This window comes from Ptychodera flava, chromosome 4, assembly GCF_041260155.1.
Source record: "Ptychodera flava strain L36383 chromosome 4, AS_Pfla_20210202, whole genome shotgun sequence".
Taxonomy (NCBI): domain Eukaryota; kingdom Metazoa; phylum Hemichordata; class Enteropneusta; family Ptychoderidae; genus Ptychodera; species Ptychodera flava.
In genome coordinates, this window is record NC_091931.1 from 18049139 (window position 1) to 18075909 (window position 26771).

Below are 26771 nucleotides of genomic sequence, written 5' to 3' on the forward strand. Positions count from 1 at the left end.
AACAGAGCAAACAGGGTCGTGATTGACACAAAACCAAAGAGTGCCATATGTTTCAACGTCAAAGCCTTCAGTTTAAAAATACAGATCATTTTTCTCATAATAATGTTCTAAAATAAGGTCCATTTTATATAGATTGTTACCTCTTGGTCCACTAGCTACCAGTTGGGCACAGTGTTTATTTGCAGCTCTGTCTTCAAGAAATATGAGCTTGCATATGCTGTTGTCCCCATCCACTAGAAGTCAGAGAAAAGTGAAAAAAGTACAGATGGTGATTAATATCTGATGAATATTTTAGTACTATTTTGTCACTTTCGATTGTCTTTTCTCTGGATAACTGTTGATAAAGTGCACAACCTCAGCCTATTCAATCCTTAAAACCAAGTTTTCTGATCATGTGAGTGAGATCTTTGTTATGCTTATGATGGTTTCATGGTTGCTGTGCTCTTGTTCGATAAGTGGAAAGCAGGCATAACAATAAAGCTTTCTGGCATGGCCAGATTATATGCCAAACACACCATAGTTTATGTCAAAGCTTTTTAAAACATTTTTCTGTATTTTTCTTCTGTACATAAAATGTGGTTTCTGAGTCCACTCAAAATATGTCAAAATGCCCAACGTTCAACTTTTCAGTACAGCTGGTATGTGCACTCATGTTGAATGCCATTTTTGAAAACCAAAATTTAGTACCAACCAGAATTCATTTGTCATCAATAATCATTGCATATTGTACAGTGCATTTTATTAGCAAAGTGAATAATTTTAAATTTCAGTGTACTTAGTATGGAGAATGATAAGGTGCATTTTCAATAGCAAAAAATAATGAAAAAGTAGTCAAAAGTTACTGCCATTGTCACTGAACCGATGCAATCTCATCTTTGGTATTTACAGTGGACATAAACAGCAACCATTAATCACTGAATGACAACACTCCTTCTCAATGTAATTCTCATTCCAAAGTCAATGAACTAACATCCTGTCGTCTCTTGGCAGGGTTGCCATGGGGTTTAAATTGGCCACATAATTGACCTTTGACATCTTTGACCTTTCTCAAAGTGAGAAAGCAAGTGATTTTCTGACATTTAAAGATGGTTTTATCTACTTTTATAGGGAACAAGTTTTTGGCTAAAATGCATACAATAATATGCAATACTAGAATGCAATCACTACCTAATATGGATATATCACATGACTTATGTTGACCAATCGTTGAATACTCACATGCCACAGACTGGTAATCTTGAGGCTTTGGTGATATCAAGTGACAGTAGATGTGTCCAGACACCAGATTCCAAACAATGATTTCACCATCGTAACTTGAACTTGCTAAAAGATTAGGAGGAGCTGATGCCAGTGATAAAATATCTTCCTTGTGTCCATGATTCTACAATGGCAAAAAAAAAAATCACAAATGGGATTTATAGTAGAACTGAATGACAGACCACATGAACTGATGACATTGCTTCATACAGATTGGCTCTTGGCTACCTGACGGAACTTTCACATTTCAAACTACTTCTGTTGCTTGTGAAGAAAGCCTGATACAGTCAATCATAGCGTGGTATTTGCATATGATTTATAACTTTTGTCCCATTCAAAATACTGTAATTCCACAAGAATATGCCTTAATCATCATTACATCATTATAGTTGTCATCTTCATCATCATTATCATCATCTTTATTTCACAATTTCAACATCGATTTTTTTCCCCGGTTTGATATTCACTTTGAGATTTATTTCACCAATGCTAGACTCCTGTCGAGACGAAAAACAAGCCTTTTGATTCCAATCCAAATCAAAATACGACAGCAGCAAAATGAGGTATCCCTATGCTAAATGGTGGAAATTGGTCACCTGATTAATCTGCATCAGCAACCACTGAACTAAAAATCTATTGAACTGGTAATTCAGCATTGCTATACAGACAGCACACATCAGGGAAGCATCGCTGGCAAATTACAAGAAATCCTGACTGTACACACCAAGCCATAATTGCCTGTACATCATCATCATAGTGTGAACACTGAACTTACCACATCATCTTGCCACTTGGGAAGCGGTTTCTGAACATGATGGAAATCATCACTTGAGTCTGTGAAAATATTGATTCGCCTGTCCCATCCCACAGAGATGATATAACGATTCCTGTTCATTTCAATATAATTTATGCTAGTGATTTCTTCTGTATTGTCTTCTTCTTGGCAAAATGAGTCAGATGGGAAAAAAAATGAAGTTCGTGAGAAATACTTATTTTTCAAATTAAATACTTGTTATTGTAAGTCTATGAGTTGTAGAGAGACTTTTCCTCAAAGACCCAACTGTACTCTGTATGTTAAATGCCTACAGTTTAACATAGAACAACAAGCCTATACTATTTTATGTACCGGTACACGTATGTACAATCAGAAAGACTCCTTTCCAGATTTAGCCAATAAAGGGAATGTTAAAGACTGATTATTTCTCGTCGCAAATTTTGTTATGAAGGGCAGTGAAAAAATCATAAAATAATTTCACTTGATTCTATTTAACACTTTCAAAAGTACACTTTAGCAAGATATGCTCTGCAAGGCTTTCAATGACATGTTTACTACAATATTCACGATTTAAGAGTAAGTTGCATGCTTTTTGAAGTGTGTACAAAATAAAGGAGAATCAAGAAATAGAGCCTACAATTTGAACTTTTTATTATTGCCAAAATACGGATGTTTAGAACCATAAATACACAAATTAGAATAAACTGCTACCTTTTTCTAATGTTTTGAGGCAGTGTCCATTGTTGTAGTTCCAAACTTTAAGTTTCCCGTCACGTCCTCCCGTGATGAGCCGTCTGCCGGTGTTGTCAAATGCCATGGCTGTTATTGCATTGTCGCCGTGAGCTTGGGAGAACTCAAAGACAGGTTTACCGGTTTCAAATTCCCAGAGTTTGACAGCCTTTGTGAGGGGACAGGAGAAAGAAGTTGTGAGATTACTGGGATTTGTGTCCTTGTTTTGAACAGAAATAGTCAAGCCTTTTGAAAAGTATAGCAATCAAAAGATGATACCAGTAGTTAAATAGTGGAGTCTTTTCAGCTTCATTTTGCCAATGTTTCAGCTTAGTCATTAGATTGAACACAGCAAGCCCCAACCGCACAGTACGTTTTGTGGGAATTTGTGCATAATAACATGTGTAAACATTGGTGTTGTTATCAAAACCATGTGTTACTTCATACATCATATGCCTTGTACATCATATGGGCCAATCCAACATATGTAGAGTTTGGAAATATACACAACAAGGAATATAGTGTGATATTAAATTATGGGAATACAAACGTTCCCTGGGGTAGAGAACAAAACAAGTTTGGATACAACTTGTTATCACTCAGAACCATCGTCTGGATTTTGGATGATAAATCCTACATCAACTTACCGAGCCATCAGAGCAGGTAACCACCTGTTTGAAGCTGGCATTGTACCGACAACAATGGACGGGTTCCTTGTGTGTGATGACTATGTCTGCGTACTGCTGGGGCCTAGAAAGAAATACAAATCAGTATACAGAGAAAACTTCATATGGTTTCAAACAACAGGTGGCTTTTTCTGTACTCATTGTTAAAAAAGCTTTAACTTATCATTGCTGCTGATCAGTTCAATATTCTAGCTATCAACTTCTCTATCTAAACATTTACTACTTTGAAAACATGCACAGACAAATTACATGGGGAAATGGCTTTTAAATGGATCCATTAAGTTTAACTGTCCATTGTTTCGAAGGTCAAGAAGTCAATCACCTTTCTTTAATGGCACCATTTATGAACAAAAGTTTGTTTTGCAGAACAATTGGAAGTTAGTTCATTTGTAGAGTTTACATTATTGCTATTGTCTATCTAGCTGGTTACTTTGTAGCAAAAAAATGTTCACTGTGAAAGCTGCATACCAGTACCAAGATATAACTGGTTTTAGCACAAGGAATTAATAAGTTTATCATGAAAAAATGGTTACCATAAGGGCTATTATATAATAAGCATAGGTATATTATTCAAGTACTGCTTGCTACAAAATGCATATTCAAGTTTCATCCAGCTAAAGGTGGTTGACTTTTCTCTCACAGGATGCATCAAAAGTTTTACAAGAAAATGTCATTTTTCACACAGTTTACTGAACATGCCGTTCGCACATTTATTCATAACAAAATAATATGTATCTATGGAAAGGCAAGTAACAATAATTCTATTTAGTTGCTCCTAAAGAAATTGAAGAAAATTTTCTTGAACTTGTCAAAGTCAAAATCTAATGCACTGTTACATAGGACATAGCTTTAACCCTTTCACCACCATGGTTTGTCCCAAATCCATTGTTTTCTATGGTAAAGTTGGACCTGTACACAGGGAACTGGGGGTGAAAGGGTTAATGAAGTTCCTGACCAACACAGCTCTACATCAAACCTAACTGGGTAAGCACTATTGTAAAAAGTTAAAGATGCTAACTTAAACCATTTTGACTATAATTGCAACAATGAAACTGATAATGACTAAACAAGTTTTCATAATTTTCTTGGTTACAACTCAGAATACTTTAGACTTTAATAAGAAATGGCATGTACTGGCAGCAATCATTATTGCTATTGATTTATGATTTACATTTATATCTGTGTGGAACTTGCCCTGTGATTAAGATATCTATTGATTCAAATATTATTGTATCTTACACTCGTTTTAATGCGTAAACAATCTACTGCACTGAGACAACTGGCAGCTGATATGTAACAGCAACACCATCTTTTGCTGGATGGAGTTCTACCATTGATCAAAATTCTTGTTGGCATTTATCAGAACAGAGAAAGTCTGCAACTGTGGTCATACTTGGTATACTCTGATTTGACAGTTGCTGAGAATTGAGAAGTATAACACTGGGGATTGACTTACTTGACTTTCTGGTTCAAGAGCGCCATCTGATCAGTGGCAATGGCCAGACTTCTAGTAACTCTATTGTAATGACAGGCTTGTATGTCACCTCTGATCTTGTGTGATTTGGGACGGAGCGTTAGCATGCAAGTCTGGTCCTTAATGTCCCACACCTGGATTAGAATGAAACCAAAATGGAGTGAGGGATTTAAGACAAAAAAATACCCGGTAAAGCTGACTGTTTGATGTGCCGTCACGGAGCTTTTCTGCTTGAGTTGCCGCTGCACAAAAACTCCAGCAATCAAATTAATACCCCTAGTTGTGTCAACATGTTCAATCTAGACTGTATAAAAAAGTGGGTGGAGTTTTTAACACTAGTCTTACCAAAAGAATGGGGTGATGGGTAGTTTCAGTAAAAAATGTACACAGAGATATTTCTAAGAAAAAAACAAAAAAGTACCTATCTGCTGAGAGTAACAGCATATCTACGAACTCATCATTGTTGAAGAAAAATCGTTGATCACAGGAAGTACCGGTATGTGTATCTGGTATTAATATTGAATCTATTGGTCTGACACCACCTTTCAATAACGGAATGGTAAAACCCAACATTTGTTATTGATTCTTGTTCTCCAATTGTTGAATAAGAAGATATGCTATCAAATCTATGGAATCTAAAACTAATCTACAAATGTACAATTTATGCTGTTGTAATAACTTTGGCAGGACTGAAAGTTATGTAAGTATCATCACAGAGACAAGACTATTCTAATCTTAAAAGTTCACCAAAAATACTTTTGGACAGATAAAAAATATGAGACTCTTTACTGAGACTCTTTAATCAACCTTTACATTTGAGACACAAATATGAAACCATCTCACAATTACCAACTTTCCAAAAAAATAACGAGTTCCATCACTCTTAATTACGTATGTCTATGAGTCATCATTTTCAGTTTTGTACATTTCACAGACTTATGAGTGTTCTATGTGTTTGTTTTATGGCTAGTCTGGACGGTAATTTGGGAGAAATAGACACAGTGTTATTAAAAATTAAGATACCAGTTTCCACTGCTATCACAAACCAAACACTGAGTTGATAGATAAGATGTCAAATGACCATGTCTGGAATCACTCATCAAAAGCTGTTGAGTGTTGTAATAGATTTCAGTGTTACAAAACCATGTCATGTGTTGTAGATTTCACTGATTAATCACTTTGTGCATGGCAAGACACTGTGATTAACATCATCTGTCAAGATCTAAGGAATACACTTAGTTATCCAGACAATCCAGGAGGATTTTGAACTATACTGTCCAATAAAACTTTAGGTAAATCAAAAACAATATGACAGAAATAGTTCCTACAATTCCATTTCTGTTCAATTTCCTTCTGTCAAATTAAGTTACATACACCATGCACTCAAAAAATCTCTGTAGATATTCTGTGAATAAACTTTGAGTTGAAAGTTTGAGGTGAAAGAAAACAACTTTTGATATGTGTGTGGAGAAAAGTTGTGTGCTGTGACATATATAGAGAGAGAAGAATGCAATGAATGACACAATGTTAATTCTTCTGAGAGAGAGCAAGAAATCTAGATGGTACTCACCCGCACAGTTTTGTCTGTAGAAATACTGTAAATCCTGTTTTCGTCAGCAGCTATACTGAGATAAAAGATTGGTGCATTGTGGCCTCTGAGCATCCCAGTGGGTTTACTGTCAAAAGAGAAAAAAAAAAGTTGTGAAAACCGTCAGGTGACAAGACCATCAAGAGAGTATATGTGGACAGAGGGTCTGTGGTGCATTTGCATAGAACTGTCTCTCGATGACTTCACCAAACAAAAAGGCATTCCGACTTGAAGTGTGATCCGCTGTCAAAGACTGTGATAATCACCATATAGAAAACCCACTCTCATCTCTGTGCCTACCTCAGCAGTAAACCCTGAGTTCATGTCAGAGTGTGAAAATGAAACAGGCCATGTTTTAAAACCAAATGTAAGTTTGTTGCACCAGGACACGGACACAGCCGACTTGCTGATCACACTTGACTTAGCTATGGAAACCGAGCATCTCATAAATAATTCTGAGGGTGCTGGATGAACTGACAAGGCTTTTGAAAAAAGGGAAAGCATCGATCCTTGTATCACTGGCTTAACAATTAAGACAATGACAACAAAGCTCCTCAGTGGATTATTTTATTGATTTAGCAATTTGAAGAGACTCTCATTGGCAATCCCATAATCCAATGCAACCTTCCATCTTGTTACATAAAGAAGTCTACGGAACTTTCCATTCTCAAGAAGAACAAACAGAGTAAAATCTTTTGCGTTAATTACACAAATGAATTCAATATGTTTTGCCAGTCAAAATCATATTGCTACAAAGCCATGCTGCTTCGATAAGAAACAACTTTGTCTCCATTAATAATAACTTTTGGTGTATTTTTGTCATTTTTATGTATCTCGTATTTTCTTTCAGTCTGACAAAACACAGGGTTTTGTTGAACTTTAAAAATAAGGTTGAAACTCCCAGTCTTCAACTAGTCTAAATGGTCTGTATGTGTGCAATGTTTATTATTATTGTTGACAAATGAATTCTAGTCCAGACTAGAATTAGTTTTTTCAACAACAACATTGCATAATATGGGGAGCTAAGAACAAAAATAGTGCAAATATACTGAACAGCTATGGCTTGTGTCCCTAGATCTACATTTCAAATGGAATTTCACTTTTGATAGGATTGTTATTTTAACAAATGCTTTTCAATAAACATGAAGATTGGAAATACTGAGATAGCGTGAATCAATTAACGGTGAGTGTCTAAGGTGACTACCAGTATGGTAAGAAGTATGGAAGCATTGAGATCTTTGACTGCGTTAACCCTTATTCTATCAAGTTCATGTTTCATCATAAGTCAAGTTGGTTAAACCTAGTGAAGTCCCACATGGTGTATTTCAACAAAAAAATTGAACATTTGAAGGCCCCTGAAAAGATATTGTAAACATGAATTTTACTGACTACAGCCGCTTTAGCAGCTAGATCAAGACATGGAGGTGAAAATAATATAGTTTTGGCTCAATACCTCTTTTTACTGAGTTGGCAGATGGGAAAGTGATAATATCTTGCATGAAAAGAATTGACAATGGATGGTAGTCTGTCAGGAACACAATGTCAAGTCAGAGCATTGATCTTTAATTTCCTTTCCTTTTTAAAAATGGTAGTTTTAATCTTTTGATTTGAGAAATATGAATGAGTTGTTTTTTATTGCATTATCGAGTATTTAGGAAAACAAGCAGACATTTCTATGAAGGTGAAATATGTACAATGAAAATATAAGTACCAACAAAAGTTACGAGTAACATTCATTAAATCTTTATGAGACATCTTGTTTCTTCCAATACATTATTAACTGTGAAACTTTGCCTATATTTCTCATCATCACTTGGAGGATATTGTCTAAACTTTAAACTGACTATTACATTATACATACAACCTCTTGAATTCTTCTTTGAAATGATTTTCTCATGTCAATCATGCTAATAAAATACCTACACTGTCAAAGGAAATATTCTTACCAAATGTTGCTCAAACTGATTGCATAGTCATCAGATGTAAAAGACATATGAAATTTCAGATATCAGAGCTTTCAAACACAGTATTCATGACACGTACTTCATAAAACAAGACAACTCATGGGCATGAAATTATCTGTACATGCAGACACTGACGGATCAGACAATTGATCAGTTTACATAGCGGTTTTTCTCAACCATACCACCAGTAACTAGCATTTATATCACTGAATATGCGAGTGCATACAGAAGTGGTTTCTATTTTGGCTGGGGCTAGTAATCCTTCCTGGCCTTTGTCGGTCTCATTGATTATTTAAATTCTGACGTCAATTTCTCTTTTTTCTATACCACTGCAACGCAAGCAGCCGAAGGTGTCATTTCAACCTGAATGAATATGTGGAATAAATCAAAGTATGAAATAAATGGGAAGAGTTCCTTCATGAAAATGCTATTTCAGCCATTTACCATCTATCATTATAACAGGATTTGTAAATATATAGATGGAAATTTGCTGACAAAGTAACTATCTGCTTGACTTCAAACTATGACCAGTAGCAGTTCAAGGCTGGGTATAGCGCCCTCTATGATCAAATCTAAATTTCATTTTTGTTTTTATAGATATTGGTTTGCATTTTACATATAAACATTGCAAAAGACATGTGAGGTTCACAGACATTCAAATATCAGTTGATATCTGATACATGTGTGTGATTTACAGCTCATCAATGTAAAGTAATACTATAATATTTTCACAAGGCCTTCCTTTTTAAGCAAAATACCACAAAGAAATCCCTACCAACGCTAAACCAAGTTACTCTTTTTTTCTCGCAGCTAGATAGCAATCACTGATATCATGAGAAAAATTTCAAAAATTCCTGTCCTTGGAAACGTTTGACTTCAATTGAACTGTAGTGTTAGGTTTGCATGAATAATTGTTTCTACAGAAATGCCGGTAATGGGTAACGTTGATGTTCTCTTTTTTGTTTTGAACGGAAATTAAAATTTATTTTCACAAATTGTGACATAGTAGATATGTCTACCAACAACATGAAGTGCTGATGTTTTTTTTGAAAAAGATAAATTTATTTCAACATAGTCGCAAATAGAACAAATCTAGATAACTGTGAATGCGTTAAAATTACAATGCTTAAGTGCTAATGTTCAGCATGTGCAACCATGCAAAAAGGCCCTCAACATTGGTGTTAAGCAGCTTCTTTTGTTTTTATGGTTGTGGTTTGTTTCTCGGACAATACTGTACAACTAGTCTATGTGTAGTCAGACTGGCAGACGAAAAAGAAGATTCCTATCTCACCTTGGAACATATGGATTCCATATCCTTACTATTCTATCCATACCACCGGTGACGATTATGTTCTTGTCTTTGGAGAAGTCAAACGTCTTGACTCCCTTGTAGACTTTGAAGACAGTTTGATCAGAGTCCATCCTCCGCTTGGTCTGGATGTAGTTCTGTTGGCTAAGTTTGGGTCCTTTCTTGTCGTTGCTGAAATTGTTCAGGGACTCTTTGATTTCCCGCAGCTGTGATTCAACATGTGTGCTTCCTGTTGTGCTTCCTGGGAGTTTGCAAAGAAAAGACAAATTAAGATTAAAGTCATTTAAATATTTACAAGTATACATCAGTGGCCACAGATTTTGATGTCGACAAAGCTCACTGAAGACAAGTCTTTCCTCATTCATGACAGAGATGTCATGCAACTTTGATATTCCGTGTACCAGTTGCTTTGCCAGCTGACAGCTGAATGAAACAAGTTCAATTTTTGTGTGACGATGAATTATCTCACTTTGTGCATCTTCAATACTGGAGATGATACAGAGTTTGTCCGGTACAGTACGGCAGCATTATGTTAAATATCATTGCAATGTACAAGATACTGGAGATCTCCACAGCAAAGAAGGAGGTGAAAGGTTGGGGGAGGGCTGTAACTGTCACTTGTCAACTTACCTATTACCAAGGCAGTGTTTTCATGATTTGAACAGGAAATAATGGACCGAAGTTCTTCATAGTATCTGAGTTCCAACACCCAGTCTTCGTGCACTTTCCACCGTATGAACTTTGTCAGCCCGTTCACATTGTGGGCCACTTTCTCTAACGTTACACTGGCAATTCCATCAGTCTTGGGCATCTTCTTCCACGTCCTGAAAATCAGATGTATATATTGTTTAGATGGAAATAGCGTAATGTCACGTTCTATTTATTCCACTTTGTGAGTTTAATTCAGTTAATTATGAAAATCATCATGAAAAACATTTATGTACTAATGTGAATTGGTACTTTATGGTATGATATTGGTGTATTTTGGACTATATGTGAAAAGTACAGGAACACTGTATTTATTAAAAGAATAGCCTTGACCGTGACATTTTCCTGGAATATTCCCTGACTTGATGCACCACAGATACATTGTTAATGCCTTTACTCTTTAAATTGCTTCTATGCAATAAATTCTTACAATTTCCACTGTTTATCCAATTTCATTATCATAATGTTCCCTTAACACTGATCAATGTTTCAACAACCCCTCCTTCTCTGTACCCTAGTTTGAGCCCTGTTTCTGCAAACAATTCAAAATACTATAGTAAGAGGGACGTGGCAGTCTGTTGACTTACCTAAGGGTTTCTCCAGTGGCATAGATGACAATGATATTGACGCAACCATCGACATCACCGTACATTATCAAACACTCGTCATACCCTGTTGGACTGTGGTGGAAGCATGTAAAAAGTCAACATGAATGTAAAGTTTTGATTTATGAATTATGCAAGGATTCTGAAAAGTAACAAACAGGATTCGAATTCTGACCCAATATGGTTCAAAAGAATCACCCGTTAAATGAAAATAAATTTTATGAACGAAAATAAAGATATTTCAGCTAATGCAGCAGGCTGTAAAAAACTTCATATAGGCATTTTCAAAAATGTGTGAATAACAAAATGCACAATGCAATACATAATGCATGTGTAAGTTTCCCATTGCAAGTACACATTTCTTGAATGTAGTGCGCCCTCAAGCAGCCAGAAAGAGAATGGGATACGCTCAAACACAACAATTAAAGAGATTTGAATACTGTGTTGCAGTCATCCTATATTCATGAAAGTTGGAGATCTTAGGAAGGGAGTAAAGCATCCCTTAGCTGATAAGCTCTTCAATTTTACAAGAGAAGAAATCTTGTAAACACACATACTATACATGAGTTACTTCTATGATTTCAAATATTATTTCTTCAGAAAGTTGTTGCACATGGCAAGAATGTTTGAAACAGACAAAACGGGGTGGGTATTTTTTTACTGTCTACTCTACCGTTATCTATGATATATAACCCTGTTTTGCACTTGAAAACCAGTTTGAAAGTTTAATCTGACACACTTGATTTGAAAATTACAGTAGAGTGTAATACAGTGAGTGACTTACCAGTATGCTAATTTCAGTGGTACAGTCTCCAATCCGCTGACCTGACAGTAAGGTTCAAAGGTCGATGACTCATAAAACTGAATTTCTCTGTCACTGCGATACAGAAAAGGTAAATAAAAACAGATGTATAGCAACTCAACAACTTTAAAATATTATTTACAACAAAAGCATACAATACATTGTCACAAAGGCAACTAATGACGGATTTGATCCATTGTACATAATATGAATAGAAATCTGACTTTAATTACACTGATTCAACACAAGTTTGTTGTGAAAGAATACCCATTGAATCACACACAATGTTCTTGAAGTAACCTATGATTTAAGGAGTTCAGTTGAAAAGGTGTTGGCATTTGATGAAAGAAATCATTACCCTGTTCCTAGCATGCTCTACTTACCCTGTTCCTAGTATTATCTTGTTGTACTGCTGCATTAGAACCATGTCTGTGATCCATTTGGGTTTTTGTCTGTTTATGTTCTGATCCGACTGCAAGAGTTCAACCACAGAAAGGAAAAAGGATTATTATCAAGTAGTCTGGTTGGATTTTGAAATATCCACATTATGTATCCAGAAGTGTAACGTGAGATTATACATACCGGTATCTTTTATCAATACAAGAGTCTAAGTTTGATTTGCTTAAATTTTTGTGTACGATATGCTGGAAATCAAATTCTTTGATGACTCATTTTTTTGTACATTGCTGTTCAAAGCCTTTTATGTGTTTTTACATTTAATGTATGCAGTATGCTGTTTTCCGAAACTTTATCAAAAGAATGCTGCATTTACGCCGGTATGTATCAGACGTTGGACGTCACTATTCCTGCTTTCGAAACCCTCAATCCTTACCATCAAAGTTTTCGTCCTTTTCAAATCTAGCTGGCTGTTCCAAAATGATATTGTTCCATCCTGCAATGGTAGAAACACAAGCATTTAGTCAAAAGTGATTTTACTGGCCCATAACCCCCAAAAAAGGATGCACAAATTTGATTGCATAACACCTCACTGAGTTTATACAAACCGTAACACAGGTGGGATTGCTTGGGTGATCTTTATAACTTGTCCATGTATCTTATCTATTTTGTACAGCAGACTATTTGTTGACAACACCTACATGTAACAGTATTATGGGTACTTTCTACAGTGCATCCCTTTAAATTCTTGAGTTCACTTAAACTCTTACAAATTTGTAGGTAACTTTTAAAATGCATGTCCATGTATTTTCATTACATAGTTTGGAGAGATCTGCATTTTTTGGTCACAAAATACATGTTTATAGATGTTTACGAGAGGACTATAACAAAGTGACAAAAATAATATTAACAGTCGGGTGACAACAGTATAGTATGACCCCAAACAACTGAATGAATATGACATCCACAAGTACCACTGTCTAAAAAGGGCAACGAATCTCTCATACACATTCCTGTATCACACATAAATCAGCATAAACTGTACGTAAAATTGGCCTATCTAACAAACTGGCCTGATGTCCCTTTCTTTTCTCACCTGACTGACCGCGACAAAAATGCCGTCTGACATGTTGTCTATTCGCAAAATGGTCTCCCTGTGTGGTGTGCTTTCTATCATGGCCGGCGTGTGAAATGAGACTTCCTTCTGCCGTAGATATGCGTCCTCTTTCTCCGCATACTCCAGCTGCATGTACGTACAAAACTCGTCCTGAAAAATAAACAAATATTATGTTTATATCACGAGAACAATGTTATCAGACTTTGAGGAGACAATCACGATATTGTATTGTTCAAGAATTTTCGTTGAGAGGGGCAGGATACTTGGCAACTCATTAATTCTGTTATTCAGTTATCACGAGGTAGTGTCTTCCTTCCTGTGCACTCGCTTGAATGTCTGTGATCATACATAAAACATGATCTATACTGTGAAAGAATGTGCATGGGCATTTTGATTGCATTTTCTGTGTGTAAGACCCAATGGCAACAATCATGATATCCCATACATGTATGTCAGACATTGTAAGGCTGATGGTGCAAAAGTATTATCTTATAAGAAATGTTTTTTGTTTTTGCTTTTAGTGTCATTGCAAAATCTACATTTATTCTGTCAATGATACAGTTATGTGCCTGATTTTACATTCTATTGATAGTGATTGATTTCAGAGTCCCATTTCCATTTTCAGATTGGTTAGCTGTTCAGTTGTGCCTTTTCAATAACAACAGAAAGACAGGTGCATATGCACACCGACTGTTAACTTCTTGATTCAAGTTATTTACCTTTATGTGCACAATTTCAGATTCAACTGTTTCTGCATTTGATAGCGAAGAACACAAAAAAACTTTTCAGGTATATGATAAAAATGCATGCATATGTACTTTAATTCTACAAAAATAAATCCACTTACAATCGAACTTTTTGATGATTGGATTCACTAAACTTACCCATGCTATTTTACCCTCTGAGAGGGAGTCAATCTTCATAAAGAGAGCTGTAATCTGGTCATCATTCTAAAATAGAAATAAAAAAATTACCTAGTTATTAGTTTGAAGAAAATCCTTACTTTTATGTTATTCATGATCAGTCAATTAGTTAATTATTTGAAATTGTGAGAACAAAATTTTGGGAAGAATTGAAAAAAAATTTAGATCTGCATCAATTTCATTTAGTCAACCCTGGGCCTATCATTTCTAAAGTCCTACAAGTACTGGAAGATATGTCACTATGAAATGATGGGCATCAAAAAAGAAAAGGCATATTAAGTTAAAAACAGGATCTTTGGGAAAAAATATTTTTGACAGAACAAAGATTACAAATATCAAATAAAATAATACTCTACAAATCTACAAAGATTTCATGACCATATAGAAAACTGGATATAAATATTTAATCTGTTTTTAATGTCAAAAACGAAAAATGTTTAATAATTTACTGCGACTATTTTATTCCTGACAGGCGTGTGCATTCATAAATTTGAACTCCAAGTCATTTGTCAGCTCTTATTCAAACACCGGTGACATTTCACCACTTGACAGCGAATAGCTTTGCCAGGAAACAACATCATTGAAAATTCTAAGATGTGAAGATGCCAGGCAAACAGAACAGCCACGTTTCTTTTATTTTTGTAATGACTTCCTTTCCAGTAAACAGCAAAACCAGGATTGAACCAACTGTGATTACTTGAGGGATTGGAGAGTTCAGTTGTTTTATTGGTAAAATTTCATAGATAAAATTTTCATAGTAGATGCACGGCAAATGAAAATCGTGAACAACTTTAACTGAGCAATAAACAAGTGAAGAGAAATCTCGCATCTTAGAATTCTGTCCATTCCAAGTGGCAGTGACTGATACTGCAATGGAATTTGCAGTGTTTTACAAAAAAACCTGGCAGCTGTTGATAGATATCTGCAGGACAAAAGCGTCCTGCACTGATCACCAAATGTAAAGTATAAAATTACCTGGCCCTAATGTTTATGTTGATGTTGGAGTTACAAATATTTGTGATTTTACCATCAGTGTACCAACTGGCTTATGTAACAGTTATGTAGTTTCAATTTTATGTGAAAATGGAATTTCTTTGATATTTAAACATAAATATAAAGAATATTCCTGTTCATATAAATACATGAAATAAATGCTCACTTGTGGATACAGTTTGGAACAATAAAGACGACAACAATTATGAGGAACTTGGAGCTTGCAAAAACACAGAAAGGATATTAATGTCATATAAGACAAAGTAATTCTGTTTAAGGAAAACGCTCATGTAACAACACAAATATATGATATATTTAGCACGTAATAGCATGTACAAATGAAATTCTTACCCTTCTCAATCCTAATGAATTCTTAATGACTTCCTTGAATTCTTCTAGCGTTAGAGTGCCAGTGCCACTTTTATCAGCTACCTGTGAGAAACCAAAATATTTTGATCTCAGTTTCTCATTTCCATATCCAAACAGCGGAATTCTATTTTCAGAAATGTCCAGGTTTGCTCAGACAATCCTTGAAAATGTCAAACTTAAATGAACTGTGTTTTGGGTTCAAGATAAATGTGTCTCATTGAATGGTTTGTCAGACATTCAAATTTTGACAACAGTTTGCTCCTCGGCTGCTTATGAGGATTCATTTTGAAGTTGTAATGGTCTTGCTTCAATAAATGATTTTTACTTTTTCCCACTGGAGTACCACAGGCAGCCATTTTGAATTTCAAATATTGGTTAATTTTAAGTCATTTATTTCCCCTAATCCCAAACTTTGCCAATTTATGATCAATTGCCATGATTTACATTCTTGATTATGACAACAAACAGTTTCAAAAGTTTCCCTCAGAAAACTTTAGCAAAAATTTAAGACTTCTGTTTCTAGCTTTGTAATACATTAAGGTAGAATGCACCTCGAATACCGATATTCAGACTCTCAAAATTTTACAATAGTCATCTGATCTACAACTTATGAGGCTCATTTTAAAGCTCGTGATGTAAGAAAAATTTCATCAACTTAGTTTTTCGAAAATCGAAATATTATTTTTCTCCATAGAGTTAACACAGGGATGGCGGCCATTTTGACTTTAAAATATTGATAAATCTGGGGTAATGTGTTTCTCTAATACCAAAGTTTGCAAAGTGACCCCCACTTTGTATTCTTGATTTTGAAAGAGGATGGTTGAAAGGTTCCTTGAGGAAAGTTTGAGCAAAAGTTTGAGTCTTTGATTTTTGAGGCGCATACTACCTTAACAAGGAAAATAAACATTCTTACTCCAAGCATATTCATACAATTAAGATAAGTTGCATTACGTTTCTTAGAAATTAATTTTCTGATCCATTAACTGTTCTTTGATGATAGTGATGATAAATTTTAAATTATCATTGATTCTGTTGGATATTTTTTAAAACTTACCTCAAATGATTTTTTTAGACTGTGTAGATGTTCAAGATTTATTTTCTCTTCAATCTGTGATGAGAGAAAGAAGTTTGGTAAGTTAAATCATAGAGACAAATCTGCTATTACGTTGGTGTGTGTATAGCTGCATGAAACTTCACAAACGTACGGCCCATTAGGCACTTTCTGAACAATCTCCACCTTGAAAATGGACAAACCCACAACACAAACCTTTCAAGCCGAAGCTTTCAGAATTATTCTGACAGGACTTAAAATGCACAAATGGAGATGATTTCCCTTTGATAATGGAGGCTTTCAGGACTTCTTGAGAGGAAAAGCCATTTTGACGGTATTAGGTTGTGACTACGGATTTCGCACATCAACGCTATTATTGCTCAATTCAGGGAACATTTGTGCTGGCTTTCAACATACAAGAAGTGACTAATCGCTCAAAATTTAATGATGTCAAATGGATAAACGTGAAAATGTACCACACAGCATACGAACAGATGTCTGGAAAATGTAAAATCATAAAAGTATTGTATAACTATGAGCAAAGCATGTACCCTTGGGTAGAATGTCAATTGAATTTGTGTAGCTTTGGACAAAAGCTACAACTCTTTCATCACCACAATTTGGTCCAAACCAATTATTATAAATGTGAGTGTGGACTTGTTAAATACAGGGAATTGGGAAAGAAATGTAAAGTTCCATGAACATTCACAGTAGGCACATAAAATGTGTTCAAATTCTATGAAAACACAATTTATACACATAAATTGCATGCATGTACATGTACATGTTTGTGGGCAAGACCATCAAAAACAGCATTTCAGGTAACAACAGATTACCTCTTAAAATAATGTGTCTAACAGCACTGACAAAATTTTCACTTTGTGGAAGTGTTAAGATTTTAGATGTCAACATTAATTGGAGTTAGAGCAGGGATTTTGCAAATAGTATCGTGAAAAGACATATCTAGTTTTGTAAAATTGGACACTTTATACACCACGGCGTACATACTAGTACAGTACATATTTACAGAAGCTTCTGGCTATATAAAGGGCTGCCTTGACATACATGTATGTTAAACCTTCATAAGAATATTTTCATAGACACATAAATATCTGACATCAGTTTAAACCTGGACCACCTTTACGTTATTAACTGATGTGAACATATCCACGATTCTTTGACAAACTTTCTACCATTATCTATCTAGCCATTAAATACAAAAAATATGATACCTGCCGAGCGTCCATAGTGGCACAATCCAAACCACTCACCGATGGGCTCTCCATCTTGAATCAAACCTTTATGCCACATTTAATCATCCGGCTGATACTTAACTTCTGTATTTTCCAAATATTAGCTTTTATCATGTCACTGATAATGAATTACTAAAATATCCGCCATATGGAAATGACATAAATTATAAAACTGAAATATGATACATTCATTATGTTGAATGATTGACTGGAGGGATATTAAAAAGATTAATTATTCTTTGATATGCTTCAATTATTCATGACTTTGGAAAAGTTGTATTATGAATATATATATATATATATATATATATATATATATATATATATATATATATATATATATATATATATATATATATATTAAAATCTTTTTAATTACATTTTTGATTTATATATATGTATATATATATATATATATATATATATATATATATATATATATATATATATATATATATATAAAACACCTTTTTGATTACTTTCCTATGAGTTAAATTTGATGGATTAATGACAGATTGCAGCTGTGTCTGTTTACTTTCTTTTCCTTTTTCTCCTTTCACATTTACAATTTGTGATTTTATTGTTTTATGATCCCATCCCATTTTATGATTATGGTATTAAGTCAATTCCAAATTTATGGGTGAAGGTGGATCTTGGCACAAGCAAAGAAGGTCAAGGTCATGATCATGAGATGCTGAAGGCGATGTTGAGAATATTGGAACTCTTAAGTTTTAATAGTGTCCATTCAAAAAGAAACTGCAATCCTTTTCAATACCTTCCACTGCAAAAATACAGGATCCATGGACTCAAAGTTGCTGAAAATTCAAGGACTTTTCAGCACTTTACCAAGACTTTTTGGGGTCCAAAATATCATTTTCCAGGTATCATTTGTACAATATGTCATCTTATTATATCATTTTACATCTCATTTTTATGATATTTTGATAGGTCATCTTGTCATTCTTTAAACTGTGGGTGGGGAAAGAATTTTCAAGGACTTTCAAGGACTCAATTTTATTTTCTAGAATTTTTCCCTGTTTAAGGCAATCATTCAGTTACACCTTGTCATATCCGCAAATGCAAAAAATTAAACAAATATTTTGAAAGTTACAACCATGAAATAAAAATACAAAATACACCGGTATTGAAGCAAATCAATGCGATCATTTACCCATGTAGAGCCGAATTTGACACTGGTATCAAGTTTACTGAGATGTGTCACTTTTGTCAAGGCCAAAAAAATTGTTTATGGTCCTTGACATTCAACAAAAGTGATGCGGGTGACGCAATTTTCTTTTTCTTTTTTTTTTTTTTTCTTCCTAACAATGCTGGTTTGGCACTATTAATGCAACAGTTATTGTCTTTTATCACTGGCTGCATAAATACTTCTGTTTTCTCTTTAGCATTTTGGACATGCAAACAAGGATATCGACGATAGCTGTACAGATTATGTAACAAAAAAAAGAAAAGATATGATTCCCAGGTTCTGTGATGATGCACGTAATGACCAGAAACAATCATTTTTTTGCCCAACATATTCCCATTGTGATCTCCTTGCTTAGTGGGCATGGGTATGCCAAGGGAATTACAAATGCATACTTCATTTTTTTTATGTACACTTGGATCAAACTATTTCATTAATTGTACTTGGACAGAAGCAGTTCCCAAACAGAGACATCAAATAGATAGGGGTATGTGCAAACAAAATACACAGGGAGTTTTGCATGACTGCAACTGGTAACACATCCGACTCAAACACTCCCGTCTTGAACCTTAAAAAATTCTAGGTGGTTCCAATTTTTGTCATTGTCTTTAAAACACCTAAAAAGGCTCCTGAGATAGCATCATATACTGCTCTGTGAAAATTGTTTTAAAATTGGCTGTTTGTAATAGTAGAAGACCCGCAAAAGTACACCAGCATTAAACAAATACGGGTTTTCTGTGTTTTCACTGCTGGTATATTAAATAGAATGTAAACAGAGAGAAAAATGTGGCAAAGCTTTCTGCAGGTGGTCAAATAACAAAAATTACTACAATGACTCTTTTCTTCACATGAAAAATACATGTATAAAGCCTTTTTCAACTTTGAAAATTGAAAGCCCTATACATCTAGACGGTAGTGATGCCTTTTTGATCGAAAGGAGTCATGAACAACGTTCTTGGAGTGAGAGATTCGGGGAGTGTATTTTGACACTAACATCACAAAATTTGACCTTGTACATCTTGTCATATCTTCAGAGCTTGATGGAAACCAACAATTATTAAAATAAGAATGTGCAATTAGTATTAATCAATTAATAATTAACCCTTATTAACCTAATTAGGGTTACTCAGGCTTATGATAATGATGGAAAAAACCTCAAAACATGATGCCTTGTGTGAGTACGTCATAAGCTTTTGGATACACTACCACAGCTGTTGTAATGCAAAGGGGAATGTGCTTTATAATATACATGTATTGAATTGAAATCAACAAATTTACCCTAATAAACCTGAATAGAATATTGTATACCACATAGAATAGAACACAACTTTTTCCCGTAAACAAATGTAAAACAGGACATAATATCACTGTATACTACTATTTTATCAGAGAAATATTGTTTCCATTCTATGTAAGAGAGCAAAAACCAATTTTTCCCCTCAGAAGCAAAATGTAAAATCATTACGGGAGAAAAATTAAAATAATAACAAAAGAAATATTTTTAGTTTGAAAGCTATACATTCAGAGTATTTCAAGATTTGATCAGACTGTGATAATGACTGGCTGGTGTTTCAACGGCAAAACTTTGAAAATCAAAGACACAGTTTCCACTTGTTTTTCTTTTGCCCTACCTCCTTGAGAAATTTCGCAAACTCTTCAGGATCCACTTGAGGAATATTTGTGCGCACCCTCCTCCGGATCATCGTCACATCGATACTCAATGTGATGCTACACAGTAAAAAATATTAAGTCACTGTTCCTGTACATACACGTGTACAAAAACACACACGCTCCCTGGAGCACAGGGTATGTATAGCGAGCTTCAACGCTGCCAACAGAATGTATACAAGCCTCCGGAGCTACACAAGTGATGAATTCGCCAATTTCATTGCCTCGGTGACTGGACAAACATGCCAGTGTAGAAGCAGATGTTTTTTTCCACTCTGAGAGTCCAAATCTCATTACCGGCCCATGTGAAAGCATTTCCTAAGACACTGTCAGGAAATGCGACCAGCCAGCCATCAATAATAAATGACCATAAGCCACAGTAAAATAACAATAATTAAAATGTTCCCCATGCACTCCAATTCACTAAATACCTTCATTGAACACAAGCTAGAACACATCAAAGCAAATCAGAACTTTTTTGGTCCATTTTCTATTGTGATTGCTAATACATCTTTTCAGCTAATGTCCTCCACAGAGACTGCACACAGACACAGTAATGACCCATAATTTATGACATGCCTCAATAAATTCCATTATCAGCCTCCGAGAAGAATGGATTCTGAACTTCACAGTAATGTAGAAACACTCCGCTGCCCAGACCCCGCCCTGTCACATCACAATAAGAGCACCTGTACCGCAGACACAACAATTTCTTATGAATCTCTACACTGCTATGGATATTCCGAATAGACTACTTGTCAACTACTGTCCACAGGAAAGTCAGGGACGTCTTGCCATGCTCTATATGTATTGTTTTCATGAGGTGATGACAAGGTACACTTTAACAGAGGTTTGGAATTCCTCTTCAAACATGTCAATTGAGAAGTGCGGTGAAAGACCATTCATCCATGAAACAGGTCTTCTCTTTTTCACCTCATTAACCCTGGCATATATTTCATGGTACAATGTACACAACAAATACCTGCGGGGCTAGAGGAGGTCAAAGGTCAAAGGCATGAGAGGGGAGTTTGGATGTAGTCAGATGAAGGGGGACAACAACATAGTGTAGATGAAGTCTATTATTTTCAAGTTGTCATAGTTACAAATTTCTAACATTATCAATGTTCAATTATCAATTATCAATACCCTCTCACCACAAGATTTTGGTAAATATATCCATAGTGTCTCACAGGGTGGGTGATATTACTCTGCAAGATATGGGATGAAAGGCTTTAACATTAGAGTAAGCAGCTCATTCAAAGAAATTGATTCATTTACTGTAAATCATAAAATGCAATGTAGGGCATGCTTTCTGTATTACACCTGCATTGATAACATAGTTTTCTGTTACTGAAATCTCAACACCACGTAATACACAACACTGCTTGGGTGCTTTCAACATGGCTATTGAATGTTACCCTGGATATCATTTACATTTAGCTTGGAGTCTAAAAGTTTATATACTTCGAGAACATCACACAAGACTTGTGCCTTCTTAATCTGTTTTTTGGTAACTGATCCCAGATTCAGCAGAAAGAGGAAATGAAGTCGCCCCTTGTTCATTTCTACAAATGCAGGGAATGTTAAAAGATGCCAAGTGAAGCATGACAGGGCTAATGGCAAAGTAATCACTCAGTAATTGGATACAATGTATCCAGTGAACAGTGTTACAAGTTGATACATTGTGTCAAAACCTCACCTGTATTGCTACATTACTGTTAACTACTTACAGAGAGAAAGAATACTGGATACCTAACTACAGAGAGAGTCTATTTCAAATCTCAACCTTGTCAAGAAATTTTAAGTGTGGCAATATTAACTTTATATTTTCATTACAGAATTCTGTGCTGTGATGTAGGATTAATTTTGACTGAAAGGGAATACAGAGCGGTCGATACTGCTAGCATGTATTTTGAACTCTCTTGATACGGCATAAAACACTGACTGCATCAGTGAGACAGAGTATGGGGTAATCAAAATGAAATTAAAGTCTTAGTATTATCAGAAGTAAAGCCGGCATACAGTAATCCTGATGAGATTAGACAATACAGAAATTGTTTCAACAGATTTTACCCTTCTACCACTATGGTTTAGCCCAAATCCATTGTTATCAACAGTGACAGTGGACAAGTTTACAGGCAATCGGGGTGAACAGGGTGTTCCCAAGGGGGAACTACAGATTTGCAAGGTGTGAATTAGATAAATACCCACTCAACAGAAGAACAATAAAGCATACTGGTAGGTGTGAATGTAACAGACTATAAGCCGTTACACCAAGTGTGATGCAAAAATAGAATTGCTGTACAGGGCTCTAACCTATCTTATCTCATCATAACACTGTATTAGCTGTTTAAAGCCTTTGGTTGCTACACCTCTGTGTTTGTTGAACTATTTGTTGACTGAGCGACACACACAAAATTCCTCTGCTAAAAACATTCACTGATTATAGATGTCAGCAGCTGACACCTTTATTGTGACTTTGACAGACTTGCTTAAATGTATTTTTGATTTGAGTACGCCTTGGCAACATCAAAAACAAATATTACTGGTAACTGTAAAGGTCAACTGCAAATTTGCAAATGAACATTTAATAGACTTGATTGTGATTTTGGTTTCATGATCATGCAAAGATAAATTTCACCTTGGCCACACGCTGTTTTATTCTTGAACTTGTGTGAAAACAGAGTGAAAATTATAGGCATGCATACTACCTCTTCCAGAGTCAGAAGCACTTCCACGCTGGAACCGTCTTTGCTGACTTCCGTCAAGAAAGCTGTGATATCTGAAGTGGACCAGGATAAGGGAATGGTCGCCACGCTATCCGTAATGGTGGCAGTGGTTGCCGTGGGGCCATCCTTGGTGCTGGAAGGGTCGAAAGACACCATGCTCATCATCTTGGAAAAGTTTTTGACTGTTCCCTGGAAACTGTTATTTTCTCCTCACAAAGTCAAGTCAAGTTCTTTGACCATTTGACAAACAATCCAAAGATCCAGAATCCAAATGAAGTAGGTATTTATTCCTGTGGGTACACTATGTTCTCCTTTCAGCCAGCCCAATGGGTGTGAGCGATCCCGACAACAGGTGTGACAACACTCCACAAACTGTAAGAATTCTGCTCCCAGTGAGCCAAGGGTCAACTCCCTCGGAAAATAGCCTCCAAACAACCAGTCAGGTAAGTTCATTTACAAGTTCATCAAGTGTTGCAGATCTCCTAATACTGCCAAAGTCCCTTATCTTGAACAAGCAGGACTTGCTCATTGGTTCAAAGCCACTAAAGACGCCAATGCCACAAACGTCACGATTTACCCTTTGTTGGTTTAAGAAATGCCACGGCACTTGAACATCAAAATGCAGAAATGACATCGGAAACTCTTCTTCAGCACTATAGAACGTCAACTGTGTACACTAAACTACCAGTTGTTGGGAGCTAACAGTGGCTAATCTATATGTAAATACCTGTCTATCTATCTCTAAAGAAAAAGATGCCGTCTTCTATCAACAAATCTGGTATTAACTTTTCAAGACCCTAGTGATCTTCATTCACAGGGGGGGTACTGTACATTGTATCTCTCTGAAACTTCAAAGCACAATAACTTTACACAAAGCAGGTGAAAATGAATCAGAGAAAAAATCTATCCAACAGCTTTGCGTGAACAAATGATCAGTTGTTTCTGATTGGTGCTGTGGGCAACTCTGGTGATCGCACGGTTTATTTCAAAGCTGACTTCTATGAGGGGATTTGAATGACATTACTATAAAGGGCATCAAAGTCAGCTAACCTCAAGGAATAACCTTTTCAAGGCACACATCAAACAGCAAATAGTCTTTTGATCTGAAGTCAAACATCAGGTACACCCTTTTATGATACTTTAACACAAACCAATGTCTGTTTATATCTGACTGGGAAGAATTAATTTTCTCAGCAGAGACAGGCTGACCTGAGCGAACTCTAGAAACACTTAACCTGGATGAAATAGGGCTAGTGTATTAAATAAGGTATTTTACAAAAAGAAGACACAAATTTCCTTCAAAATAATGGGATATTGCATCTACATGTATGTTCATGGGGACAAAAACAACTATGCTCCAATTACTGTGGTACTGGCATACAGAACACATTCAGCTTTTTGGTGATTCTGGGCTGCAACCTTGGATAAAAACACCTAACAACAATAAAACGTGATATTTATATCCTGAAATGCACTTTACACTTCCTCATTATGCAGTATTAAGACACTCGAAAGAAACCTGACATAATCGTAAAAGTATGCTTCAGCATTGTGTCTGATCAATGAAACCACTTCAAGACAACTAAGACAACTTTGAAGAATATCTGGACAACAAATTTTGGGTTTTTTTGACAGTTTTGTGCCGTTACCTCTATAACTTTGACTTACTGCCCTGAGCTACAAAGTTAATGTAGTCTCTGTGACCTCGCTGACTCCATTGCGACTCTCAATAAAGTCCATTGTAAGCTCGAGCAAGGCCAATAAGAGTCTCTGAAGATGTTGTCCTCACCAATGGAGTGCCAACTCGTCATCTAATCATGGGTAATTACATCATCAATATTCAGCTTTGATGATCATCCGAGTAAAATCCGAGTGTTTCCCGTCATCTATGTTGACACACTAGTAGTTACCACCGGTATCGTTTCAAAACTGATTTCAACACAAGACCAGGCTGGGCAGGTCGGCTAACTTGTGACCCTCATGAAAAACAACACACGTTAGCAATAAAGTCCGCCAAATGCCTGTTGCCAAGGCATGCGATAAAACAAACGGTACGGGTCAGGATGTGACACTGAGGGCACATTCAACCCCTACCAATACTAAATGAAACAATACACAAAGGAGACCAGTCCTCTGTACACAATCTGCCTAGGGATATGCCATGGCTCTATGCCCACACTGAGTCATCGTAAACAGTTTCACCCTCCAACGGTTTAATTCAACATTTTTCCCCCATACCCCAGAAGTATTGATGTCATCCATGTTGACAATCAACAAAGGACATTGTATTCTGCATGAGCCGGTAGACAATCACAATGTCGAGAAAAAAAGACCCTCCACCCAGTACACAGTTGCATTCAAGCAACGCTTAAAACTATTACGGCATCTATGACAATATTTAATGATATATTTCTGTGGGACACGTAAATCATTTAAGTGGCTGGAGTAATCTAGCGGTGGCTAACAAAGACTGATAATAACTGCGCCAGTGGTGATGGGAGAGTATTGTGTGATGGCGTTATTTGAATATCAATGCAGAGAAACTGTTGTCGGGAATAAAAAGAAGTATGTTCTTTGCGGTGGGTGAGACACCATGTAAACATGCAGCGTGCTCAACAGGTGATCTGTCCGTACATGAGATTGACAAAGACCGCTCAGCAGGTCTTCTAACAGTTTGAGAAATGCCAATCTAGGAGTCAAACTGTGGTGGCAGCTAACTGTATTACTAAATAATAGAACCCATCACAAGTCTGCCAGTCAAATTCATTTCATTTTTTTGGGGGGTAGGAGGGGGGTCACTGATGCTTTTTGAGAGATTCAACAATACAGTGCTTAAGCTTTCACCTTAAAGCTGGCTCTGTACATGCTTCTGAAAGTGAGTGCAAAAGAGTGGTGTCCTTAAGTGGTGTGGTTGTGTTCAAGCCTTTTATCATGCAAGCATGCACTACTTTTGTTGAATTTGAAAAAGCTTGATCCTTTTTATGCTCCATTTAATGCAGCCTCAAATGGATTCTCTAACAAAAAGAACAGATCTTCTTGTGTAGTGGCTATATTCAGCTCTTTTTACACAGGTTTTGTTACACTCAGGGCATTTGACCTTATGAGATGACCCCTATCATCTTCTCTCAAGAGCAATTTCCCCTCAAAAGAGATAAACAACTGAAAAAGGTA

At 35.8% G+C, this 26771-nt stretch overlaps 1 protein-coding gene across 6 annotated transcripts in view; it reads right to left on the reverse strand.

Moving 5' to 3' along the window:
* The window catches only part of LOC139131070 (cilia- and flagella-associated protein 337-like), a 48287-nt gene that overhangs the window by 5249 nt on the left and 16267 nt on the right, over nucleotides 1–26771 (reverse strand). The window contains exons 1-18 of one of the 6 annotated variants that reach the window (XM_070697010.1): nucleotides 23583–25600; nucleotides 16750–16803; nucleotides 15678–15758; nucleotides 14295–14360; nucleotides 13390–13560; nucleotides 12730–12789; nucleotides 12281–12369; nucleotides 11880–11972; nucleotides 11078–11170; nucleotides 10413–10606; nucleotides 9765–10023; nucleotides 6492–6597; nucleotides 4904–5055; nucleotides 3409–3511; nucleotides 2744–2930; nucleotides 2033–2193; nucleotides 1219–1381; nucleotides 141–233 (exon numbers count right to left, since the gene is read on the reverse strand). In XM_070697010.1, the coding sequence (XP_070553111.1) occupies nucleotides 141–233; nucleotides 1219–1381; nucleotides 2033–2193; nucleotides 2744–2930; nucleotides 3409–3511; nucleotides 4904–5055; nucleotides 6492–6597; nucleotides 9765–10023; nucleotides 10413–10606; nucleotides 11078–11170; nucleotides 11880–11972; nucleotides 12281–12369; nucleotides 12730–12789; nucleotides 13390–13560; nucleotides 14295–14360; nucleotides 15678–15758; nucleotides 16750–16803; nucleotides 23583–23765 (2308 nt within the window). In that variant the 5' untranslated portion in view covers nucleotides 23766–25600. Of the gene's footprint in view, nucleotides 1–140; nucleotides 234–1218; nucleotides 1382–2032; nucleotides 2197–2743; nucleotides 2931–3408; nucleotides 3512–4903; nucleotides 5056–6491; nucleotides 6598–9764; nucleotides 10024–10412; nucleotides 10607–11077; nucleotides 11171–11879; nucleotides 11973–12280; nucleotides 12370–12729; nucleotides 12790–13389; nucleotides 13561–14294; nucleotides 14361–15677; nucleotides 15759–16749; nucleotides 16804–20834; nucleotides 21042–23582; nucleotides 25601–26771 lie in introns of those variants that run through there. The other 5 variants (XM_070697009.1, XM_070697013.1, XM_070697012.1 and 2 more) reach the window with 5 other exon arrangements.